Source organism: Oncorhynchus clarkii, chromosome 9 (genome assembly GCF_045791955.1).
Source record: "Oncorhynchus clarkii lewisi isolate Uvic-CL-2024 chromosome 9, UVic_Ocla_1.0, whole genome shotgun sequence".
In the NCBI taxonomy this organism is placed as follows: domain Eukaryota; kingdom Metazoa; phylum Chordata; class Actinopteri; order Salmoniformes; family Salmonidae; genus Oncorhynchus; species Oncorhynchus clarkii.
The window spans coordinates 70,532,321-70,552,788 of record NC_092155.1 but is presented as its reverse complement, the minus strand read 5'-3'; the positions used below and the strand labels follow the sequence as shown (position 1 = coordinate 70,552,788).

At 39.8% G+C, this 20,468-nt stretch overlaps 1 protein-coding gene across 1 annotated transcript in view; it reads left to right on the top strand.

Moving 5' to 3' along the window:
• LOC139417386 (copine-9-like) overlaps positions 1 to 20,468 on the top strand; it is a 79,066-nt gene that overhangs the window by 38,094 nt on the left and 20,504 nt on the right. The window contains exon 7 of the mRNA XM_071166654.1: positions 10,308 to 10,371. Within this exon, the coding sequence (XP_071022755.1) occupies positions 10,308 to 10,371 (64 nt within the window). The remainder of the gene's footprint in view (positions 1 to 10,307; positions 10,372 to 20,468) is intronic.

The following is a 20,468-nucleotide window of genomic DNA, read 5'->3' as shown; positions in this document are numbered from 1 at the left end:
TTTGTGGCGTACTTTAACTACAGCTCATCTTTGTGACGTACTTTAACTACAGCTCATCTTTGTGGCGTACTTTAACTACAGCTCATCTTTGTGACGTACTTTAACTACAGCTCATCTTCGTGACGTACTTTAACTACAGCTCATCTTTGTGACGTACTTCAACTACAGCTCTTGTGGCGTACTTTAACTACAGCTCATCTTTGTGACGTACTTTAACTACAGCTCATCTTTGTGACGTACTTTAACTACAGCTCGTCTTTGTGGCGTACTTCAACTACAGCTCTTGTGGCGTACTTCAACTACAGCTCTTGTGGCGTACTTTAACTACAGCTCATCTTTGTGGCGTACTTTAACTACAGCTCATCTTTGTGGCGTACTTTAACTACAGCTCATCTTTGTGACGTACTTTAACTACAGCTCATCTTTGTGGCGTACTTTAACTACAGCTCATCTTTGTGACGTACTTTAACTACAGCTCATCTTTGTGACGTACTTTAACTACAGCTCATCTTTGTGGCGTACTTTAACTACAGCTCATCTTTGTGACGTACTTTAACTACAGCTCATATTTGTGGCGTACTTCAACTACAGCTCTTGTGGCGTACTTCAACTACAGCTCATCTTTGTGACGTACTTTAACTACAGCTCATCTTTGTGATGTACTTCAACTACAGCTCTTGTGGCGTACTTCAACTACAGCTCTTGTGGCGTACTTCAACTACAGCTCTTGTGGCGTACTTTAACTACAGCTCGTCTTTGTGGCATACTTTAACTACAGCTCATCTTTGTGACGTACTTTAACTACAGCTCATCTTTGTGACGTACTTTAACTACAGCTCATCTTTGTGACGTACTTTAACTACAGCTCATCTTTTTGACGTACTTCAACTACAGCTCGTCTTTGTGGCGTACTTTAACTACAGCTCGTCTTTGAGGCGTACTTTAACTACAGCTCATCTTTGTGACGTACTTTAACTACAGCTCATCTTTGTGACGTACTTTACAGCTCATCTTTGTGGCGTACTTCAACTACAGCTCATCTTTTTGACGTACTTTACAGCTCATCTTTGTGGCGTACTTTAACTACAGCTCATCTTTGTGGCGTACTTTAACTACAGCTCATCTTTGTGACGTACTTTAACTACAGCTCATCTTTGTGACGTACTTCAACTACAGCTCATCTTTGTGACGTACTTTAACTACAGCTCATCTTTGTGACGTACTTTAACTACAGCTCGTCTTTGTGGCGTACTTTAACTACAGCTCATCTTTGTGACGTACTTTAACTACAGCTCATCTTTGTGACTTACTTCAACTACAGCTCGTCTTTGTGGCGTACTTTAACTACAGCTCGTCTTTGTGACGTACTTTAACTACAGCTCATCTTTGTGACGTACTTTAACTACAGCTCATCTTTGTGACGTACTTTACAGCTCATCTTTGTGGCGTACTTTAACTACAGCTCATCTTTGTGACGTACTTTACAGCTCATCTTTGTGACGTACTTTAACTACAGCTCATCTTTGTGACGTACTTTACAGCTCATCTTTGTGGCGTACTTTAACTACAGCTCATCTTTGTGGCGTACTTTAACTACAGCTCATCTTTGTGGCGTACTTTAACTACAGCTCATCTTTGTCTAATTACTTTGGACATTTTTGGGGATTTCATTTTCAACATTTATGTGCCAGACTTTTCAAGACCATAAGTCCAGTCTATAAATGCAGACCGTACAATAGTGCTAGGTAAAGTTGGATTGACATTTCGCATAAATCATTCCTCAGTTGTTAATGTGTCATGTACATGGAAGTTAGGGAACTCTGTTCTCCCTAAGTGTGTCGCAGACATCCCACTGTCTCCTTGTCAGCCACAGAATGCAGGGACCATCTCTGATTCAGTTGGCAGAGAAAAGAGCAGTCTCATAAAGATGTGCCAGTATTCTGCTTCATCCCACCGTCTGAATCTGGGGCATGGTCCTGAAATATTGAGGACTGTTGACTCTAGACAGGCTCACACATCCTAAAGTTTGTATTCGACTCCTTTGGGTAAGGCCAGCTGCAAAGATGGAACAAGGCAGGCAAATACATGCATAATGAACTAGGTGTTCTTTCATCTTTTAATGGCTAGTTGTAATGCGTCCACATCTGTCATTCTCTACTTCTTGTGGAATGCAATTCAAAATACAAAGGGTTTTGTTTTGCCATAATTGTAAGTGTATTGTTAATACAAATACATGTTTTGGACTTTGATCTGCGTAGTACAGTGTAGACAATGCGTTGCAATAGAAACAGCTCAGAAATAAAGATCTATGGGATCAGCTTAAGAGTATACAGAAGTCCAGAGAGGACATGTGAATTAAAAAAAAGAATTCCCTCGTTATGTCGATCACAACTTTTTACCTCATGATCACGACATAACAAAATATGTTTTGTCGAGATAACAAGATAAACTCTATAAATAGGAGTGTACGTATTGATGATAGATAGACAGTATGGCTGAGGCGGCAGAGCCCACGATGGATCGGCTCCCACATTTTTATTGATTGTTACACTAAGGGATGGTACATTTCATGCTGACATAATTAATTCATTTGTGTTTGGAGCTCATTGTCTGTTAATAAGTTAGAAATGTAAGCAAGTTAAATGTCATTTACCTTGAGCTAAGAGCTCTTGGGAGAGCTAAGCCCTCGTGGGGCATTTAAGCCCTAAACGATGCCTGACAGGCAGCTCTGTCTCCCAGGCTGTGTGCCACCCCCAAGACCACAGCCAATTACATGCAATCCACAACGCAGCTAACTTGGCTGGTCTTGTGAGTGAGTGAGCTAGCTAGGTAGTCTTGTTAGCTAGCTAGCTTGTTGGTTATGCTGTTTGTTATCTTGCATAACGGATAAATACAGTATACCATTGTATGGGACACTTTATGTTTTATGGATAATATGAACATTTACAGAGTGGGTGAGCTCCATTCCTGACAGGCTGATCAGATTCAGTTTTAGCCTCAGACCTGGATCAGATTCAATAGCAGCCTCAGAGGCTGATAAGTCAGGATTGTTTCATAGAAAAAACTCCTTGCAGGCAGTCAGTGAAGTTTTAAGAAAGTTAAAGCTCATTTACGGGCATTTCTGTACTATTTAAAAACTCGAAAAATTTCGAGAACAGAAAAAACAAGCAAAACTGACCCCAGACATTATCACATTGGTTGCTGTAGCTTCATTCACCTCAGTCAATCTATAAACACATAGCCTATTAGCTATAAAATTAGCCACTACAGATTTACTCACATTAACTCAACATTGGAAATTTTAAAAATATAATTTAAATTGTGCAGAGGGATCTGTTAGCAGAAAAAGTATTGTAATTAAGGTCCGATTCAGCTGTTTTTATCTCAAATATCAAATCATTTACATGTTGCTAAGACTGTCTGGGAGTGGTCTGAAAACTAGCTGTTATTGGAAGAGAGGTTTGGAACTCTTTTTCTTATTGGTCTATCGACTAATTTACTGCCTGGTGATGTCACAAGGCAAGCCAAAACTCCATCCCACCAAACAGGTTGAAATTTCAGGCAGCCTTTTCAAACAGCTCTTACACTAGAAGAGCATTGTCATAAAAACATGAGTTTGCTTTACAGAACTGTTTTGGGGTTGCAGTTTAACAGCTAATTTGCTGCTATTTCTACACGTTTTGCCATGGGGTGGGTATACTTTTTTTTTTGCCGTGTTAAAGCTAATTTAATGCAATTGTACACATTTTCCTTGACTTATGCCATGTTAATATAATATCTGAGTAAGAGTGTCTAACAAAATCAATGGGGGCCCCCTGGAGGTCAGGGCTCCTGGACACATGCCCTGTGTGTCGGTAATTCAGCCAAGATTACAACAAGTTTAGATAGCTAACTAGACTCATTTACCAATCTAAAATGTTTTTACTGATATGGGCTAATTGAGTGACTGTCAGTGAGTGACAAGAGGAAAACTACTGATGTACAACTATAGTCATCATGGTATCTCTGTGCATTCAATCTGCCATTAATAAAATCAGTAGTGTAAAAAGTACCTAGTGTCATACTTGAGTAAATGTAAAGATGCCTTAATAGAAAATGACTCGAGTAAAAGTGAAAATCACACAGTAAAATACTACTTGAGTAAAAGTATTTTGGTTTCAAATATACTTAAGTATTAAAAGTAAAAGTACAACTCTTTTTTATTTTTTATTGAAGGATAGCCAGGGGCACACTCCAACACTCAGATTACATTTACAAACAAAGAGTGTATCTTTACTGAGTCCTCCAGATCAGAGTCAGTAGGGATGACCAGGATGTTCTCTTGATAAGTGTGTGAATTGGACAATTTTTCTGTCCTGCTAAGTACTTTTGTGTGTCAGGAAAAATGTATGTAGTAAAAAGTACATTATTTTCTTTAGGAATGTAGTTGAGTAAAATTAAAAGTTGTAAAAAAAATGTAAACAGTACATATACACCAAATAACTACTTAAGTAGTACTTTAAAGTATTTTTACTTAAGTACTTTACACCACTGGATAAAATGCAATTGTGTTCGTTGTTTGTAGATTATGCCTGTAGATTATTTTTTGTTTGTAGATTATGATTATGCCTGTAGGTTATTCTACAATATGTAGCCTAGTACTGTATGACAGAGCCATGGACTGTTATGCCAAAATGAAAGAGGAGGATGGCATTGGCGTTCAACTAGTCTACAAGTAGCGCAAGTCAACATTTCTTATTTTACTTGCAATATTTGCTTCTTGGACTTCACTGGACAGATGTTGTTCTCAGTTTTATTTTATGAAAGAAACGCATTTGTAGTTCAATTTACTCTGCCACTGTGTGACGGTTGTCTTTTTGTTGTCATGGCCTTATTGTACAGTCGTGGCCAAAAGTTGAGAATGACACAAATATTAATTTCCACAAAGTTTGCTGCTTCATTGTCTTTAGCCAATGAAACTTAGCCCATGAAAAACAGCCCCAGCCTCCTCCACCAAACTTTACAGTTGGCACTATGCATTCGGGCAGATAGCGTTCTCCTGGCATCCGCTAAACCCAGATTCCTCCGTCGGACTGCCAGATGGCGAAGCGTGATTCATCACTCCTGAGACCGTGTTTCCACTTCTCCAGAGTCCAATGGCGGCGAGCTTTACACCACTCCAGCCGATGCTTGGCATTGCGCATGGTGATCCTAGGTTTGTTTGTGGCTGCTTGGCCATGGAAACCCATTTCATGAAGCTCCCGGTGAACAGTTCTTGTGCTGACGTTGCTTCCAGAGACAGTTTGGAACTCGGTAGTGAGTTTTGCAACCAAGGACAGACCATTTTTACTCTCTACGCGCTTCAGCATTCAGCGGTCCCGTTCTGAGAGCTTTTGTGGCTTACCACTTTGCGGCTGAGCCGTTGTTGCTCCTAGACGTTTCCACTTCATAATACCAGCACTTACAGTTGACCGCGGCAGCTCTTGCAGGACAGAAATTTGACGAACTGACTTGCTGGAAAGGTGGCATCCTATGAAGATGCCATGTTGAAAGTCACTGAGCTATTCAGTGAGGTCATTCTACTGCCAATGTTTGTCAATGAAGATTGCATGGCTGTGTGCTCAATTGTATACACCTGTCAGCAATGGGCGTGGCTGAAATAGCCAAATCCACTAAATTTGAATAGTGTAGCTTGCGAGCTAGCTCATAAAACTAGCCAAGTGAGCTGTGTTTTTCCTTGCATGCGATTGGCTGTGTTCTTTGGGGCGGCACACAGCCTGGGAGACAGAACTGCCTGTCAGGCATCGTTCAGGGCTTAAATGCGATCACATGGCTCCTTGATGATGTGGTTATCGTGCATCTGAACAAATGAATGGATTGTACTTTCGACCAAACAACTATTGTTATGTAGTGATCATGAGAAATACTGTAAGTCATAACCATGCATTTGTATTTATTTATTCATATGTCCTCTCTGGTCTTCCGTAATAATAGGTTGCCTACCTGTTGCTACTCTTGCCATTCCATTTGCCTTCAGACTGGGGATGGGAGTGACAGGGAGGAGATTATGTTTCTGAAGGACATTCTCTCCCAGGTCTAATCACATTGAGACGTGGTGGGCCTTTAGCTAACAGGATTTCTGCCCCGGGGCTCTGTTGTCTGCTATGACATAGTTAGACGATGTGTCCTGTTTTCTGCTGCTGCTGCTGCTGCTGCTATGATTTCCGTTACCAAGGAAACTTATGGTCATTTGTTATTTCCTCCTCATATCCAGATACCATCAGGATGGTGGAGACAGAACGCTCTGTTTTTCACTAAATGTTCTATTTCCTCCACAATTTACTGCCATTACTCACCATGTGTTATACAGTGCCTTCAGAAATTATGTATACCTCTTGACTTATTCTACATTTAGTTTTGTTACAGAGTTCTAAATGGATTAAATAGATGTTTTTGCTCACCCATCTACACACAAATGTTTACAAATACATTGAAAATTAAATACAGAAATATATTTTTTGCACACCTGGATTGTACAATATTTTCCCATTATTCTTTTTTAAATTCTTCAAACTCTGTCATGTTGATTCTTATTCATTGCTAGACAGCCATTTGCAAGTCTTGCCATAGATTTTCAAGCGGATTTAAGTCAAACTGTAACTAAGCCACTCAGGAACATTCAATATCATCTTGGTAAGCAACCCCAGTATAGATTTGGCCTTGTGTTTTTAGGTTATTGTCCTGCTGAAAGGAACATTTTGTCTCCCAGGGTCTTTTGGAAAGCAGACTGAACCAGGCTTCCTCTAAGATTTTGCTTGTGGTGTGTATTTGTGGATGCCTAGGGAAGCCAGGCTTCCCCAAAATATGTTCCAAAAAATGAAAAATACATAATTTCATTACTCTCTCTGTGTTTTATAATTTTCCTGCAATTTGCAAGAGGTTGAATGTAGCTCACCAGAGAGCGAAACAGCGCTCCTCAGGGCTAGATGAGTTACACATATAGAGACTATCTGATGCTGTCTGGTCAAAAAGAGAATGACATTGTTGCCGCCCGTCTTATTGAATGCAAGGGAAGCCAGCCAGCGAGCATTTGGCCTCCCTTGATACATTTTTAAAATTAAATAATAGCCAATCTGCGTTGAGCTGAACTGTGATTATTTTAGCCAGGTAGCCTATTACAGCAAAAACATAGATCGTTTCGTCAACATGAAGGAGAGGAGGATGGCATTGGCGTTTCCCTACAAGTAGGGTGAGTCAATATGTTTTCTATAGTACTTGCACGAACGCACACACACACAGACACACAAAGACACACACAGACAGACACAGTGAAATCATAACCATGGACAGCCAAATCATATTTAGCTTACGTTGGTTGGACTAAATTGTTTTTGGTGTCTTAGTTGTCGCTGAATTAGACTAAGCAGAGGTGATTTGATGATGTTGAAATAGTGGAGGCAGAGCCTGTTGTCTTTGTGACTTGTGGTAACTCTCCCTGGGTCTAAATCATAGTTGATAATTAGTCCAAAAAATCTAAACGTTAACTTGCTTGACCATGCTGTAGGTCATGTAACTGTTTGTTACATGCAATATGCTTTGTGGACTTCACTGGACAGAGGTTGCTCTCTGGTTTAGGCCTATATATCACGGTCGCAAGGCATATGAACTAACAGGTTATAGAGCAAACAATGCAATTATCACATAGGTTGTAATATGGCTTTTTTTTCTGGCTTGACTTCCCCACTGATAATACCCACACATCGCTGCTGCTATGTTTATAGCTATATTCCATTTAATTTTGTCCTAAAAAAACTCCCTCATCCTTGCCAATGACAAGCATACCCATACATGATGCAGCCACCACCATGCTTGAAAACAATCAGTAATGTGTTGGATTTGCCCCAAACATAACACTTTGTATTCAGGACAAGAAGTTAATTTCTTTGCCACATTTTTTGCAGTATTCCTTTAAGTGCCTTGTTGCAAACAGGATGCATGTTTTTGAATATTTTGAATATGTGCTTGAAATTCACTACTCGATTGAGGGACCTTACAGATAATTGCATCTGTGGGGTACAAAGATGGGGTAGTCATTCTAAAATCATATTAACCACTGTTGTTGAACACGGAACGAGTCCATGCAACTTATTATGCGATTTGTCAAGCACATTGTTACTGTTGAACTTATTTATGCTTGCCATAATAAAGGGGTTGAATACTTATTGACTCAAGATATTTCAGCTTTATATTTTTTATTCATAAAAAGAAAGTACTAACAAAATTCTAATTTGACATTTTGGGGTATTGTGTGTAGATCAGTGACACAAAATTTCAATTTTATACATTTGAAATTCAGGCTGTAACACAACGTTTGGAAAAATGAAAAAGAGGTGTGAATACTTTCTGAAGGCACTGTATAACACCTCATAGTTAAAACAGAGGTTTGTAATTATATTGAGGGGTGTCCATTCTCGGTCAGAATTGCAGACTGGAATAGTATTGCACTGTGTCACTTCTTTAACTCAGTGAGGACTCTCTGAGATTGTACATGGTTAGATTAGACAGAGATGTGGTGAGAAGATGAGCTGCACCAGGGGAGAGTCTCAATAGCATTTCCTTAATTCCTCTCATCCTTCTCAAAATCCATTTGATGAGAAAGTCAGAGGTCCCTACTAATGACTGGAGGAGAGGAGTGGAAAGCTGTGGAGTGAGATGCAGCTAGCCCAGAGTGACCCAGGTTTATTCAGCAGTCCACCTCCACTGCACAGTAATTGACCAGCTTGCAGGGTTGACCTTGCAAGCCCCTAACTGTCGCATAGCCTCTCGCTTATCTTCTCTCACACGCTTTCACGCTTCATCCCATTCTTACACTTCTCTCCTCTCATCTGCTCTGGCTTTCATGATCCTCGCTCTCATTCACTTGGTGAATCCACTAAGTTGAATGGAAGTAAAAAACAAAGCATTAACCTTGATGTGATGGCAACTTCATTAAAGCAGAACAAAAAAGAAAATACAGCTGTGTGAATGTGCTATGCAGTATGGGTTGAATGCAGTCAGACTTCTCATCCCAGCGTATGGAATTAAAGTCTGGAGGAGTTCCTTCTAAACTCCCCTGTGGTATTTATGCTCCATACTGTCAACAAACAGTTTTGTTTAATAAGACCTCGAGTCGGGCTTTTATCGCTCAATCTAATTCGTACTGATTGATAAAAAAGATCATCCATAGGCACTTTTGATAGACTTAAAACAGCTGCAAATGATTGAGATATTAAACTGTCACCAACAAAAACTTAAACAATTGGCCTATAGAAAATGGCATTCATTTTCACATGCAAATAGCACAGTATAGTGCTCAAAGCATGCCATTCCATGAGAGCAGCATTTATTTTCCAACTCAACCTATGAGCCCAATCAATGCTCCGTGACCACAAAATGATAAACAACAGCGTAGGCTAATAAGTTTTTCGTTTTTGGGTTATGCTCAGGTAAAACAATTTGGCTAATCTATGCTGAACGAAAATATAAACACCATGTCAAGTGTTAGTCCTATGTTTCATGACCTGAAATAAAATGCCCCAGACCTGCTGTTTTCGACTCTCTCTCTCTCTACCGCACTTGCTGTCTCTATGAAAAACCAACAGACATTTACTCCTGAGGTGCTCACCTTTTGCACCCTCTACAACCACTGTGATTATTATTATTTGACCCTGCTGGTCATCTATGAACACCTTTTGCCACTGTTATAATCTCCACCCGACACAGCCAAAAGAGGACTGGCCACTCATCAGCGTGTTCCAGTTCTCGCCAATATCCAGCAACTTCGCACAGCCATTGGAGAGGAGTGGGACAACATTCCACAGGCCACAATCAACAGCCTGATCATCTCTTTGCAAAGGGGATGTGCCTATTCTTGAAGACCGAGGGTTATTAAATGCATTGGGAATGAGTGAAAATCTGCCAGACTTTTATTTTATTTTATGTAAAGATATAACCTAAACATATTATTATCTGTAGCAGAAAGCAATGGGTTAGAATAAGCCTACCATAGCCTACCATAACCAACCCATAAAATACAATGAAAAATCCATTTATGGCCGGCTATGTAAACTCTAACATTGATTTACCTGCAGTAGATGTTGTTCAAATGGTAATATAAATGTTTGTCTTCTTCTAATGCCACTTAGGGGGAAGTAATCTAAAAGGTATGCCTGTGACTATACGACTATGTATGGTAATGTCATTCATATTTAAACATCTCTTTCTGTCTATCTCTCTCTCTGTTTCCATCACTCTCTCTCTCCCTCTCCTTCTCTTTCTCTCTTTTACAGTGGGATTCCTGGGAAGAAGTTAGGGGCCATTATCTTCACGGCGGAGGAGCTCAGTAACTGTAGGGTCAGTATCTGACATGTCACCTATTCCCCTCTGAGCCGGAGGACACGAGTCAGCCAATGTTTCAGCCATTGTTGTGGAGAAGCGTGCCAGTAAACCCCACCTCAAGAAGCATTATATGGATCCATAATGTCTAAGATACTTCTTCTTCTGTATCTCTTTGCCATTCACATACTGTAGTTGACTTTCAGGAGGGTGGCAAACTCTTTTTTTATTTTTTATTATTATTTTTTATCCCGTCTATTTATATTTTCTATATTTTCAAAATTGGCTTGCTGTTCCCTCTTCTGTTAAATGTTTCACTTCGTCATTTGAACATTTTCCTTTGTAGTGCTCCCCTCGACACACACACACACACACACACACACACACACACACACACACACACACACACGCGCAACTATCCCCAACTCCCCTGTCTAAACCCTCCAGTATTAATAAGATTCCTTAATTCCTAACTCTGAGCATCTCATCCATTTGGTGACAAGTTTTAGATTTTTATTAGTATACCCATTAGCTGACACCAATAGCGAAAGCTAACCCTACATGCTAACCACCCATTGGCTGACACCAATAGCGAAAGCTAACCCTACAAGCTAACCACCCATTAGCTGACACCAATAGCGAAAGCTAACCCTACAAGCTAACCACCCATTAGCTGACACCAATAGCGAAAGCTAACCTTACATGCGTCCGACACATAATGAAAAATATGTTACAGACAAAATACTTCACAATGAATACACACAACATTAATGTGTGTGTGTCATCAGTTACACATACAGTACCAGTCATTCAAGGGTTTTTCTTTATTTTTACTATTTTCTACATTATAGAATAATAGTGGACATCAAAACTATGAAGACATCAAAACTATGAAATAACACCTATGGAATAATGTCGTAACCAAAAAGGTGTTAAACAAATCAAAACATATTTTATATTTGAGATTCTTCAAAGTAGCCACCCATTGCCTTGATGACAGCTTTGCATACTCTTGGCATTCTCTCAACCAGCTTCATGAGGTAGTCACCTGGAATGCATTTCAATTAACAGTTAAAAGTTCATTTGTGGAATTTCTTTAATGCGTTTGAGCCAATCAGTTGTGTTGTAACAAGGTATGGGTGGTATACGAAGAAAGCCCTATTTGGTAAAAGACCAAGTCCATATTATTGCAAGAACAACGCAAACAAGCAAAGAGAAATGACAGTCCATCATTACCTTAACTTCTTGACGCACCCATCCCGTTAGCGGGATCATTTTCATCAACATCCGCTGAATTGCACAGCGCCAAATTCAAATTAAATTACTAAAAATATTTAATTTTCATGAAATCACAAGTGCAATATAGCAAAACACAGCTTAGCTTGTTGTTAATCCACCTGGCGTGCCAGATTTCAATAAAGCTTTTCGGCGAAAGCATAACAAGCGTTTATGTAAGAACATCTCTCTCAGTAAACAAAATATTACAAACCGCTAGCAGCCAAGTAGATTGGTCACGAAAGTCAGAAAAGCAATAAATTAAATCGCTTACCTTTGATGATCTTCGGATGTTTGCACTCACGAGACTCCCAGTTACACAATAAATGTTCCTTTTGTTCCATAAAGATTATTTTTATATCCAAAATACCTCCATTTGTTTGGCACATTATGTTCAGAAATCCACAGGCTCGAGCGGTCACGACATCGCAGACACAAATTCCAAATAGTATCCGTAAAGTGCGTAGAAAGATGTCAAATGTTTTTTATAATCAATCCTCAGGTTGTTTTTACAATATATAATCCTTAATATGTCAACCGGAATGTAGCTTCTTCCATAGGCGAGAGAGAGAAAATGGCTGTTGCGCATGAAAAACTCTGCTGGCACCCAGCCATCCACTGACGCGATGGGTTCTTTCTCGCTCATTTTTCAAAATAAAAGCCTGAAACTATGTCTAAACACTGTTCACAGCTTGAGGAAGCCATAGGAAAAGGAATCTGGTTGATATCCCTTTAAATGGAGGCAAGGCATCCAATGGAACAGAGAGCTTTCAGGAAAAACAGCACTTCCTTGTTGGATTTTCCTCAGGTTTTCGCCTGCAATACCAGTTATATTATATGCATATTCTAGCTTCTGGGCCTGAAAAATTGGCTGTTTCAAATGGGTACGTTTTTTTGCCAAAAAAACGAAAATACTGACCCCTACACTCAAGAAGTTTTCAGACATGAAGGTCAGTCAATCTGGAAAATTTCAAGAACTTTGAAAGTTTCTTCAAGTGCAGTCGCAAAAAAAAAATCAAGCGCTATAATGAAACTGGCTCTCATGAGAACCGCCACAGGAAAGGAAGACCCAGAGTTACCTCTGCTGCAGAGGTTAAGTTCATTAGAGTTAACTGCTCCTCAGATTGCAGCCCAAATAAATGCTTCACAGAGTTCAAGTAACAGACACATCTCAACATCAACTGCTCAGAAGAGACTGCGTGAATCAGGCTTTCATGGTCTAATTGCTGCAAAGAAACCACTCCTAAAGGACACCAATAAGAAGATACTTGCTTGGGCCAAGAATCATGAGCAATGGACATTAGACCATTGGAAATGTATCCTTTTGGTTTGATGAATCCTGTCCAAATTTGAGATTTTTGGTTCCAACTGCCGTGTCTTGGTGAGACGCAGAGTAGGTGAATGGAGAATCTCTGCATGTGTGGTTCCCACTGTGAAGCATGGAGGAGGAGGTGTGACGGTGTGGGGTTTTTGCTGGTCACACTCAGTAATTTATTTAGAATTCAAGGTCACTTAACCAGCATGGCTACCACAGCATTCTGCAGCGATACGCCATCCCATCTGGTTTGAGCATAGTGGAACTGTCATTTGTTTTTTAACAGGACAATGACCCAAAACACACCTCCAGGATGTATAAGAGCTATTTGACCAAGGAGAGTGATGGAGTGCTGAGAGAATGTGCAAAGCTGTCAAGGCAAAGAGTGGCTACTTTGAAGAATCTAAAATATATTTTGATTTAACACTTTTTTTTGATACTACATGATTCCATATGTGTTATTTCATAGTTTTAATGTCTTCACTATTATTCTACAATGTAGAAAATAGTACAAAAAAAAAAACTTGAATGAGTAAGTGTGACCAAACAGACTGGTACTGTACATGTCAGTACATACACACAACAAGTAGGTCACATGGAGAAGAGGCGGTGTGCCATGAGGTGTCGCTTCTTCTTTGTTTTTTAAAACCAGGTTTGCTGTTCACTTGAGCAATATGAGATGGAAGGGAGTTCCATGCAATAATGGCTCTGTATAATACTGTACGTTTCCTTGAATTTGTTCTGGACCTGGAGACTGTGGGGAAAAAACCCTCTGTTGCCATGTCTGGTGGGGTAATTGTGTGTTTCAGTGCTGTGTGTAATTTGGCTATGAAAACTATTTGGAATTTCCTATACATTGTTGCTTATAAAAACAAGAAGTGATGCAGTCAGTCTTTCCTCAACTCTTAGACAAGAGAGACTCTCTTGTCTAAGAGTTGAGGAAAGACTGACTGCATCACTTCTTGTTTTTATAAGCAACAATGTATAGGAAATGCATAATATTGATATTAGCCCTCTGATTACAATGAAGAGCAAGACGTGCCGCTCTGTTCTGGGCCAGCTGCATCTTAACTAGGTATTTTTTTGCAGTACCTGACCATATCACTGGACAATAATCAAGATAAGATACAATTATAGCCTGTAAGACTTGCTTTGTGGAGTGTGGTGTCAAAAAAGCAGAGCATCTCTTTATCGCGGACAGCACTCTCCCTATCTTTACAACCATTGAATCAATATATATATTTATATATAAATAAATGTTTTAAATATATATATATACAGTGCCTTGCGAAAGTATTCGGCCCCCTTGAACTTTGCGACCTTTTGCCACATTTCAGGCTTCAAACATAAAGATATAAAACTGTATTTTTTTTGTGAAGAATCAACAACAAGTGGGACACAATCATGAAGTGGAACGACATTTATTGGATATTTCAAACTTTTTTATCAAATCAAAACTGAAAAATTGGGCGTGCAAAATTATTCAGCCCCCTTAAGTTAATACTTTGTAGCGCCAACTTTTGCTGCGATTACAGCTGTAAGTCACTTGGGGTATGTCTCTATCAGTTTTGCACATTGAGAGACTGAAATTTTTTCACATTCCTCCTTGCAAAACAGCTCGAGCTCAGTGAGGTTGGATGGAGAGCATTTGTGAACAGCAGTTTTCAGTTCTTTCCACAGATTCTCGATTGGATTCAGGTCTGGACTTTGACTTGGCCATTCTAACACCTGGATATGTTTATTTTTGAACCATTCCATTGTAGATTTTGCTTTATGTTTTGGATCATTGTCTTGTTGGAAGACAAATCTCCGTCCCAGTCTCAGGTCTTTTGCAGACTCCATCAGGTTTTCTTCCAGAATGGTCCTGTATTTGGCTCCATCCATCTTCCCATCAATTTTAACCATCTTCCCTGTCCCTGCTGAAGAAAAGCAGGCCCAAACCATGATGCTGCCACCACCATGTTTGACAGTGGGGATGGTGTGTTCAGAGTGATGAGCTGTGTTGCTTTTACGCCAAACATAACGTTTTGCATTGTTGCCAAAAAGTTCAATTTTGGTTTCATCTGACCAGAGCACCTTCTTCCACATGTTGGTGTGTCTCCAAGGTGGCTTGTGGCAAACTTTAAACAACACTTTTTATGGATATCTTTAAGAAATGGCTTTCTTCTTGCCACTCTTCCATAAAGGCCAGATTTGTGCAATATACGACAGATTGTTGTCCTATGGACAGAGTCTCCCACCTCAGCTGTAGATCTCTGCAGTTCATCCAGAGTGATCATGGGCCTCTTGGCTGCATCTCTGATCAGTCTTCTCCTTGTATGAGCTGAAAGTTTAGAGGGACGGCCAGGTCTTGGTAGATTTGCAGTGGTCTGATACTCCTTCCATTTCAATATTATCGCTTGCACAGTGCTCCTTGGGATGTTTAAAGCTTGGGAAATCTTTTTGTATCCAAATCCGGCTTTAAACTTCTTCACAACAGTATCTCGGACCTGCCTGGTGTGTTCCTTGTTCTTCATGATGCTCTCTGCGCTTTTGACGGACCTCTGAGACTATCACAGTGCAGGTGCATTTATACGGAGACTTGATTACACACAGGTGGATTGTATTTATCATCATTAGTCATTTAGGTCAACATTGGATCATTCAGAGATCCTCACTGAACTTCTGGAGAGAGTTTGCTGCACTGAAAGTAAAGGGGCTGAATAATTTTGCACGCCCAATTTTTCAGTTTTTGATTTGTTAAAAAAGTTTGAAATATCCAATAAATGTCGTTCCACTTCATGATTGTGTCCCACTTGTTGTTGATTCTTCACAAAAAATACAGTTTTATATCTTTATGTTTGAAGCCTGAAATGTGGCAAAAGGTCGCAAAGTTCAAGGCGGCCGAATACTTTCGCAAGGCACTGTATATATATTGACCATGACAGCTTACAATCTAAGGTAACACCAAGTAATTTAGTCTCCTCAACTTGCTCAAGAGCCATACCATTCACAGATTCAGCTGAGGTCTAGGACTTAGGGAATGATTTGTACCAAATACAAATATCTTCGTTTTTGAGATGTTCAGGACCCAGTTTATTACCGGACACTCATTCCAAAACTGACTCCGACTCCTTCTTACGGGTTTCAGTGACTTCATTATCTGTGGTTGCTGACCTGTATAGTGTTGAATCATTAGCATACATGGACACACAGGTTTTGTTTAATGCCAGTGGCAGATCATTGGTAAAAATATAAAAGAGTAGAGGGCCTAGAGAGCTGCCCTGCGGTACACCAGACTTTAAAAGTTTAACATTAGAGAAGTTTCCATTAAAGAAAACCCTACATGTTCTATTAGATAATAGCCATATCGTGGATTCTCGGCTGAAGTTGAAAGCCATAACACTTAAGGTTTTTCAACAATAAGTAATGGTCAATAATATCAAGTTTTGCACTGAAATCTAACAGTACAATCTTCTTAGTATACATTTATTTTAACCAATCATCAGTCATTTGTGTCAATGCAGTACATGTTGAGTGCCCTTCTATAAGCATGCTGAAAGTCTGTTCATTTGTTTACAGAGAAATAGCATTGTATTTGGTCAAACACAATTTTTCCCAACAGTTTACTAAGAGCTAGCAGCAAGCTGATAGGTCGGCTGTTAGAACCAGTAAAGGCTGCTTTACAATTCTTGGGTTGCGGAATGACTTTGGCTTCCCTCCAGACCTGAGGACTAACTCATTCCTCTTAGATTTAAAGATATGACAGATAGGAGTGGCCATAGTCAGCTACCATCCTCAGTAGATTTCCATCTAAGTTGTCAATGCCAGGAGGTTTGTCATTATCGATCGATAACAATAATCGACTCATTGCTCATTGTTGGTATTTCCTGCCTACGTTTGACCTTGGCTTCATAATACAGCTTCTTCTTGTTTTTGTTGAGTTTAGTCATATAATTTCAACATTTGCAGTAAGTCAGCCAGTCAGAGGTGCAGCCAGACTTATTATCAGACAGACAGACAGACAGACAGACAGACAGACAGACAGACAGACAGACAGACAGACAGACAGACAGACAGACAGACAGACTAGAAATGTAGAGGAGCGTGGGCGGAGCTCACTACTCTGTCAGTGAGAAACTGGCTGCTAAGGGATTTCCCATGATGCCCTCTCTTGCTGTCAGACCCCTCTGCCTCTGCTCATTACGGTGGCTCCACACGTCATGCTTCAGTCCCGTTGCATCTCCCCAGGGACCTGTCCTACTCCCCAAAACAGAGCAGTGTACCGATCAACGCATGCACCACCACCGACAGACCATAAACAGCCATACATATTGATGAGCCTCAAGCTAAATAAATAGTCTCCATGCAATGTGATTAATTCTGTACACTTTTAGAAGAAAAGGTTGCTTATAGAAACAAGTAAGGGTTCCATCTCTTGTTTCATAAATGGAACCCCTAAAGATTCTATGTAGATCCCTTTTATACCTAGGGGTTGTTCTTGACTGAACATGAATGGTTCCATATAGAACCCTGCATGGTGCCATTTATGAATTGTGGCTACTACTATTAAATAGTAATACTTTGAGCTAAGAACATAATTGAATAAACAATTGAATAATGGACAAAATAATACCAGCATCGTTTTTAGAATGTATATTATGGAAACATACAGTAGTTTAGAAATATGAACTGGTGGCCAGGGAGGCATCTCTTTGTTAGAATGATAACCTACGTCAACACTGGCTTACTTCTTTACAATACAATATACTGCCCATTAGTTACAGTGAACAACAAAATTGTGTCTTCTGCTCTCAACCCCTCCTGACAGCAGACCTCACACAAACAGTTGGATTCGAACTTGCCACCTTTTGGCCATAGGTCCAACTCCTGCTACAGGTCCAACTCCTGCTACAGGTCCAACTGCTAAGCTGTTGGACTACCTGCTTGACTGGTTCCAGATAATGAGAAAAAAGAAGCGATAGATAGCATGAGTTAATCTGCCAAAATGAAGACAAAATGCTATGCAGACATTTAATTATTATGTTTAGAAGAACAACTTACATGTAGTCGTTGTCAGCAGCAGCCGAAATAAATCCTCTGATAGTTACTATAGATGGTGTGTTAAAAGTCATGTAATGATTAACTAGGTTATTGGATCAGACTTATTATAGGTTATTTATTATGTCATATATATACAAACCTCCTCTCAGTCTTCAAATGGCTTCATGAAACAGGCTAGTCCCCTCACCTGACTCCACAGTGAAATATTGAAATAAAAGGAAAAGGTAGCTAATTTCCAATGTCAGGCTGGGTCTGTAACTATATCTGTCATATCACATCATAAAAAAATATATATTTGAAAGAGTTAGCTGGCTAGCTTGTAAAGTGGAAAATTAAAGTAGCCTTTTCTGTTTGGCAATGTAAGTTATTCTAATAATGTTTAAACTTTATTTATCTTGCCTTTAGTTTATCATATTATTTTGGCTTCGTGTATTTGAATAAAATAATACACTTTGCTGACCTTAAAGTGGAGATGACAGCATTTTAGCAACATGAAATATTATTCAAATCTGTTCATAAACACCCCAGGATGAATATTACCGTTTTTGGCGACATTTTCTCACAAGTGAGCACTTAGATGTGGTCATTTTCACATTTTCATTCATTCATATAATGTTTGGGAATGACAAAGGCATTTGTGAAAATTCTATAGCAATTCAGAGTGGTAAAGCTGCTGCGTGTTTGGACAATTAATAGACACTGCCATAAATAAAACCTAATAAAAACGTATGTTTTGTCCAAGACACGGTCCAGTGCGCCATAGCCAATCAGAGCTGCTGCAATAGGCCTATGTGCACACACGGGCCTGCCCTCATTCACTTTGAACTGGACTGTGTGTTTCCAGGCAGTAGGCCCTGCCATCATTCACCTTGAACTGGACTGTGTGTTTCCAGGCAGTAGCCACAGCGTGACTTCAGATCATTACAACACATTCACCAAAAGCCACAACACCTGAATGGATTTCTGTAAATATGTAAATACCACAGGAGTCCACTTACATTTGGGAACTTCACATTCCTATTGATCAAACAATCATGAAAAGGTAGGCTCTCTCTCAGTTGCCTATGCACATCAACAACAACAAGATCAACAACTAATGTTAGCCAGAGCAAGATGAGCTAAAATCTAATGAGGGAATATTAGATAAACCCTCTCAAAATGTTTAAGCTAGTTTGCCGTCCAAATTGCACTGAAACAAAAGGGAATAGTAGGCTGCTTGTCCTTCTGCAGCTTGCCTGCCAATGTATGCTTGTCCCACCCACTTTTTAACAACTGAATGGGAACTTGCCTGCCAATGTATGCTTGTCCCACCCACTTTTTAACAACTGAATGGGAACTTGCCTGCCCGCCCATGCCAAATACGCAAGCCAAGGGGTGTCAAACTCAATCAATGCACAGACCATATTGAAATAACACAATGAATTTGCAGGCCAGACAAACACTATTTAAAACATTTTAAAGGGGCAACTGCGACCCAAACTGGTAATTTGTCCCTTTTATAAAGTCCGCTGATGTACATGGGATGCTGTATTCAGCGTTTTAACATATTAAACCAAAAGAAGAGATCAGTAATATTTGTCCAGCCTTTGCTGCTATGCTTGCAGATATACTGCGACCCCAATCAAAAAGTATTTAGTAACTAACAAACGTTGCTGTAGGTTGTTGTAACATTTAAACGTAAAACATGTTTACATTTGTTTTGCACTGCATGGATTTTTTATTAAATTTTTTTCACCTTTATTTAACCAGGTAGGCTAGTTAAGAACAAGTTTTCATTTTCAACTGCGATCTGGCCAAGATAAAGCATAGCAATTCGACACATACAACAGCACAGAGTTACACATGGAATAAACAAAACATACAGTCAATAATACAGTAGAAAAAAAGAAAACAAAAAGTCTATATACAGTGAGTGAAAATGAGGTAAGATAAGGGAGTTAAGGCAATAAATAGGCCATGGTGGCAAAGTAATTACAATATAGCAATTAAACACTGGAATGGTAGATGTGCAGAAGATGAATGTGCAAGTAGAGATACTGGGGTGCAAAGGAGCAAGATAAATAAATAAATACAGTATGGGGATGAGGTAGATAGATGGGCTGTTTCCAGATGGGCTATGTACAGGTGCAGTGATCTGTGAGCCGCTCTGGCAGCTGGTGCTTAAAGCTAATGAGGGAGATATGGGTCTCCAGCTTCAGTGATTTTTGCAGTTCGTTCTAGTCATTGGCAGCAGAGAACTGGAAGGAAAGGCAACCAAAGGTGGAATTGGCTTTGGGGGTGACCAGTGAGATATACCTGCTGGAGCGCGTGCTACGAGTGGGTGCTGCTTTGGTGACCAGTGAGCTGAGATAAGTCGGGGCTTTACCTAGCAGAGACTTGTAAATAATCTGTAGCCAGTGGGTTTGGCGACGAGTATGAAGCGAGGGCCAACCAACGAGAGCGTACAGGTCACAGTGGTGGGTAGTGTATGGGGCGTTGGTGA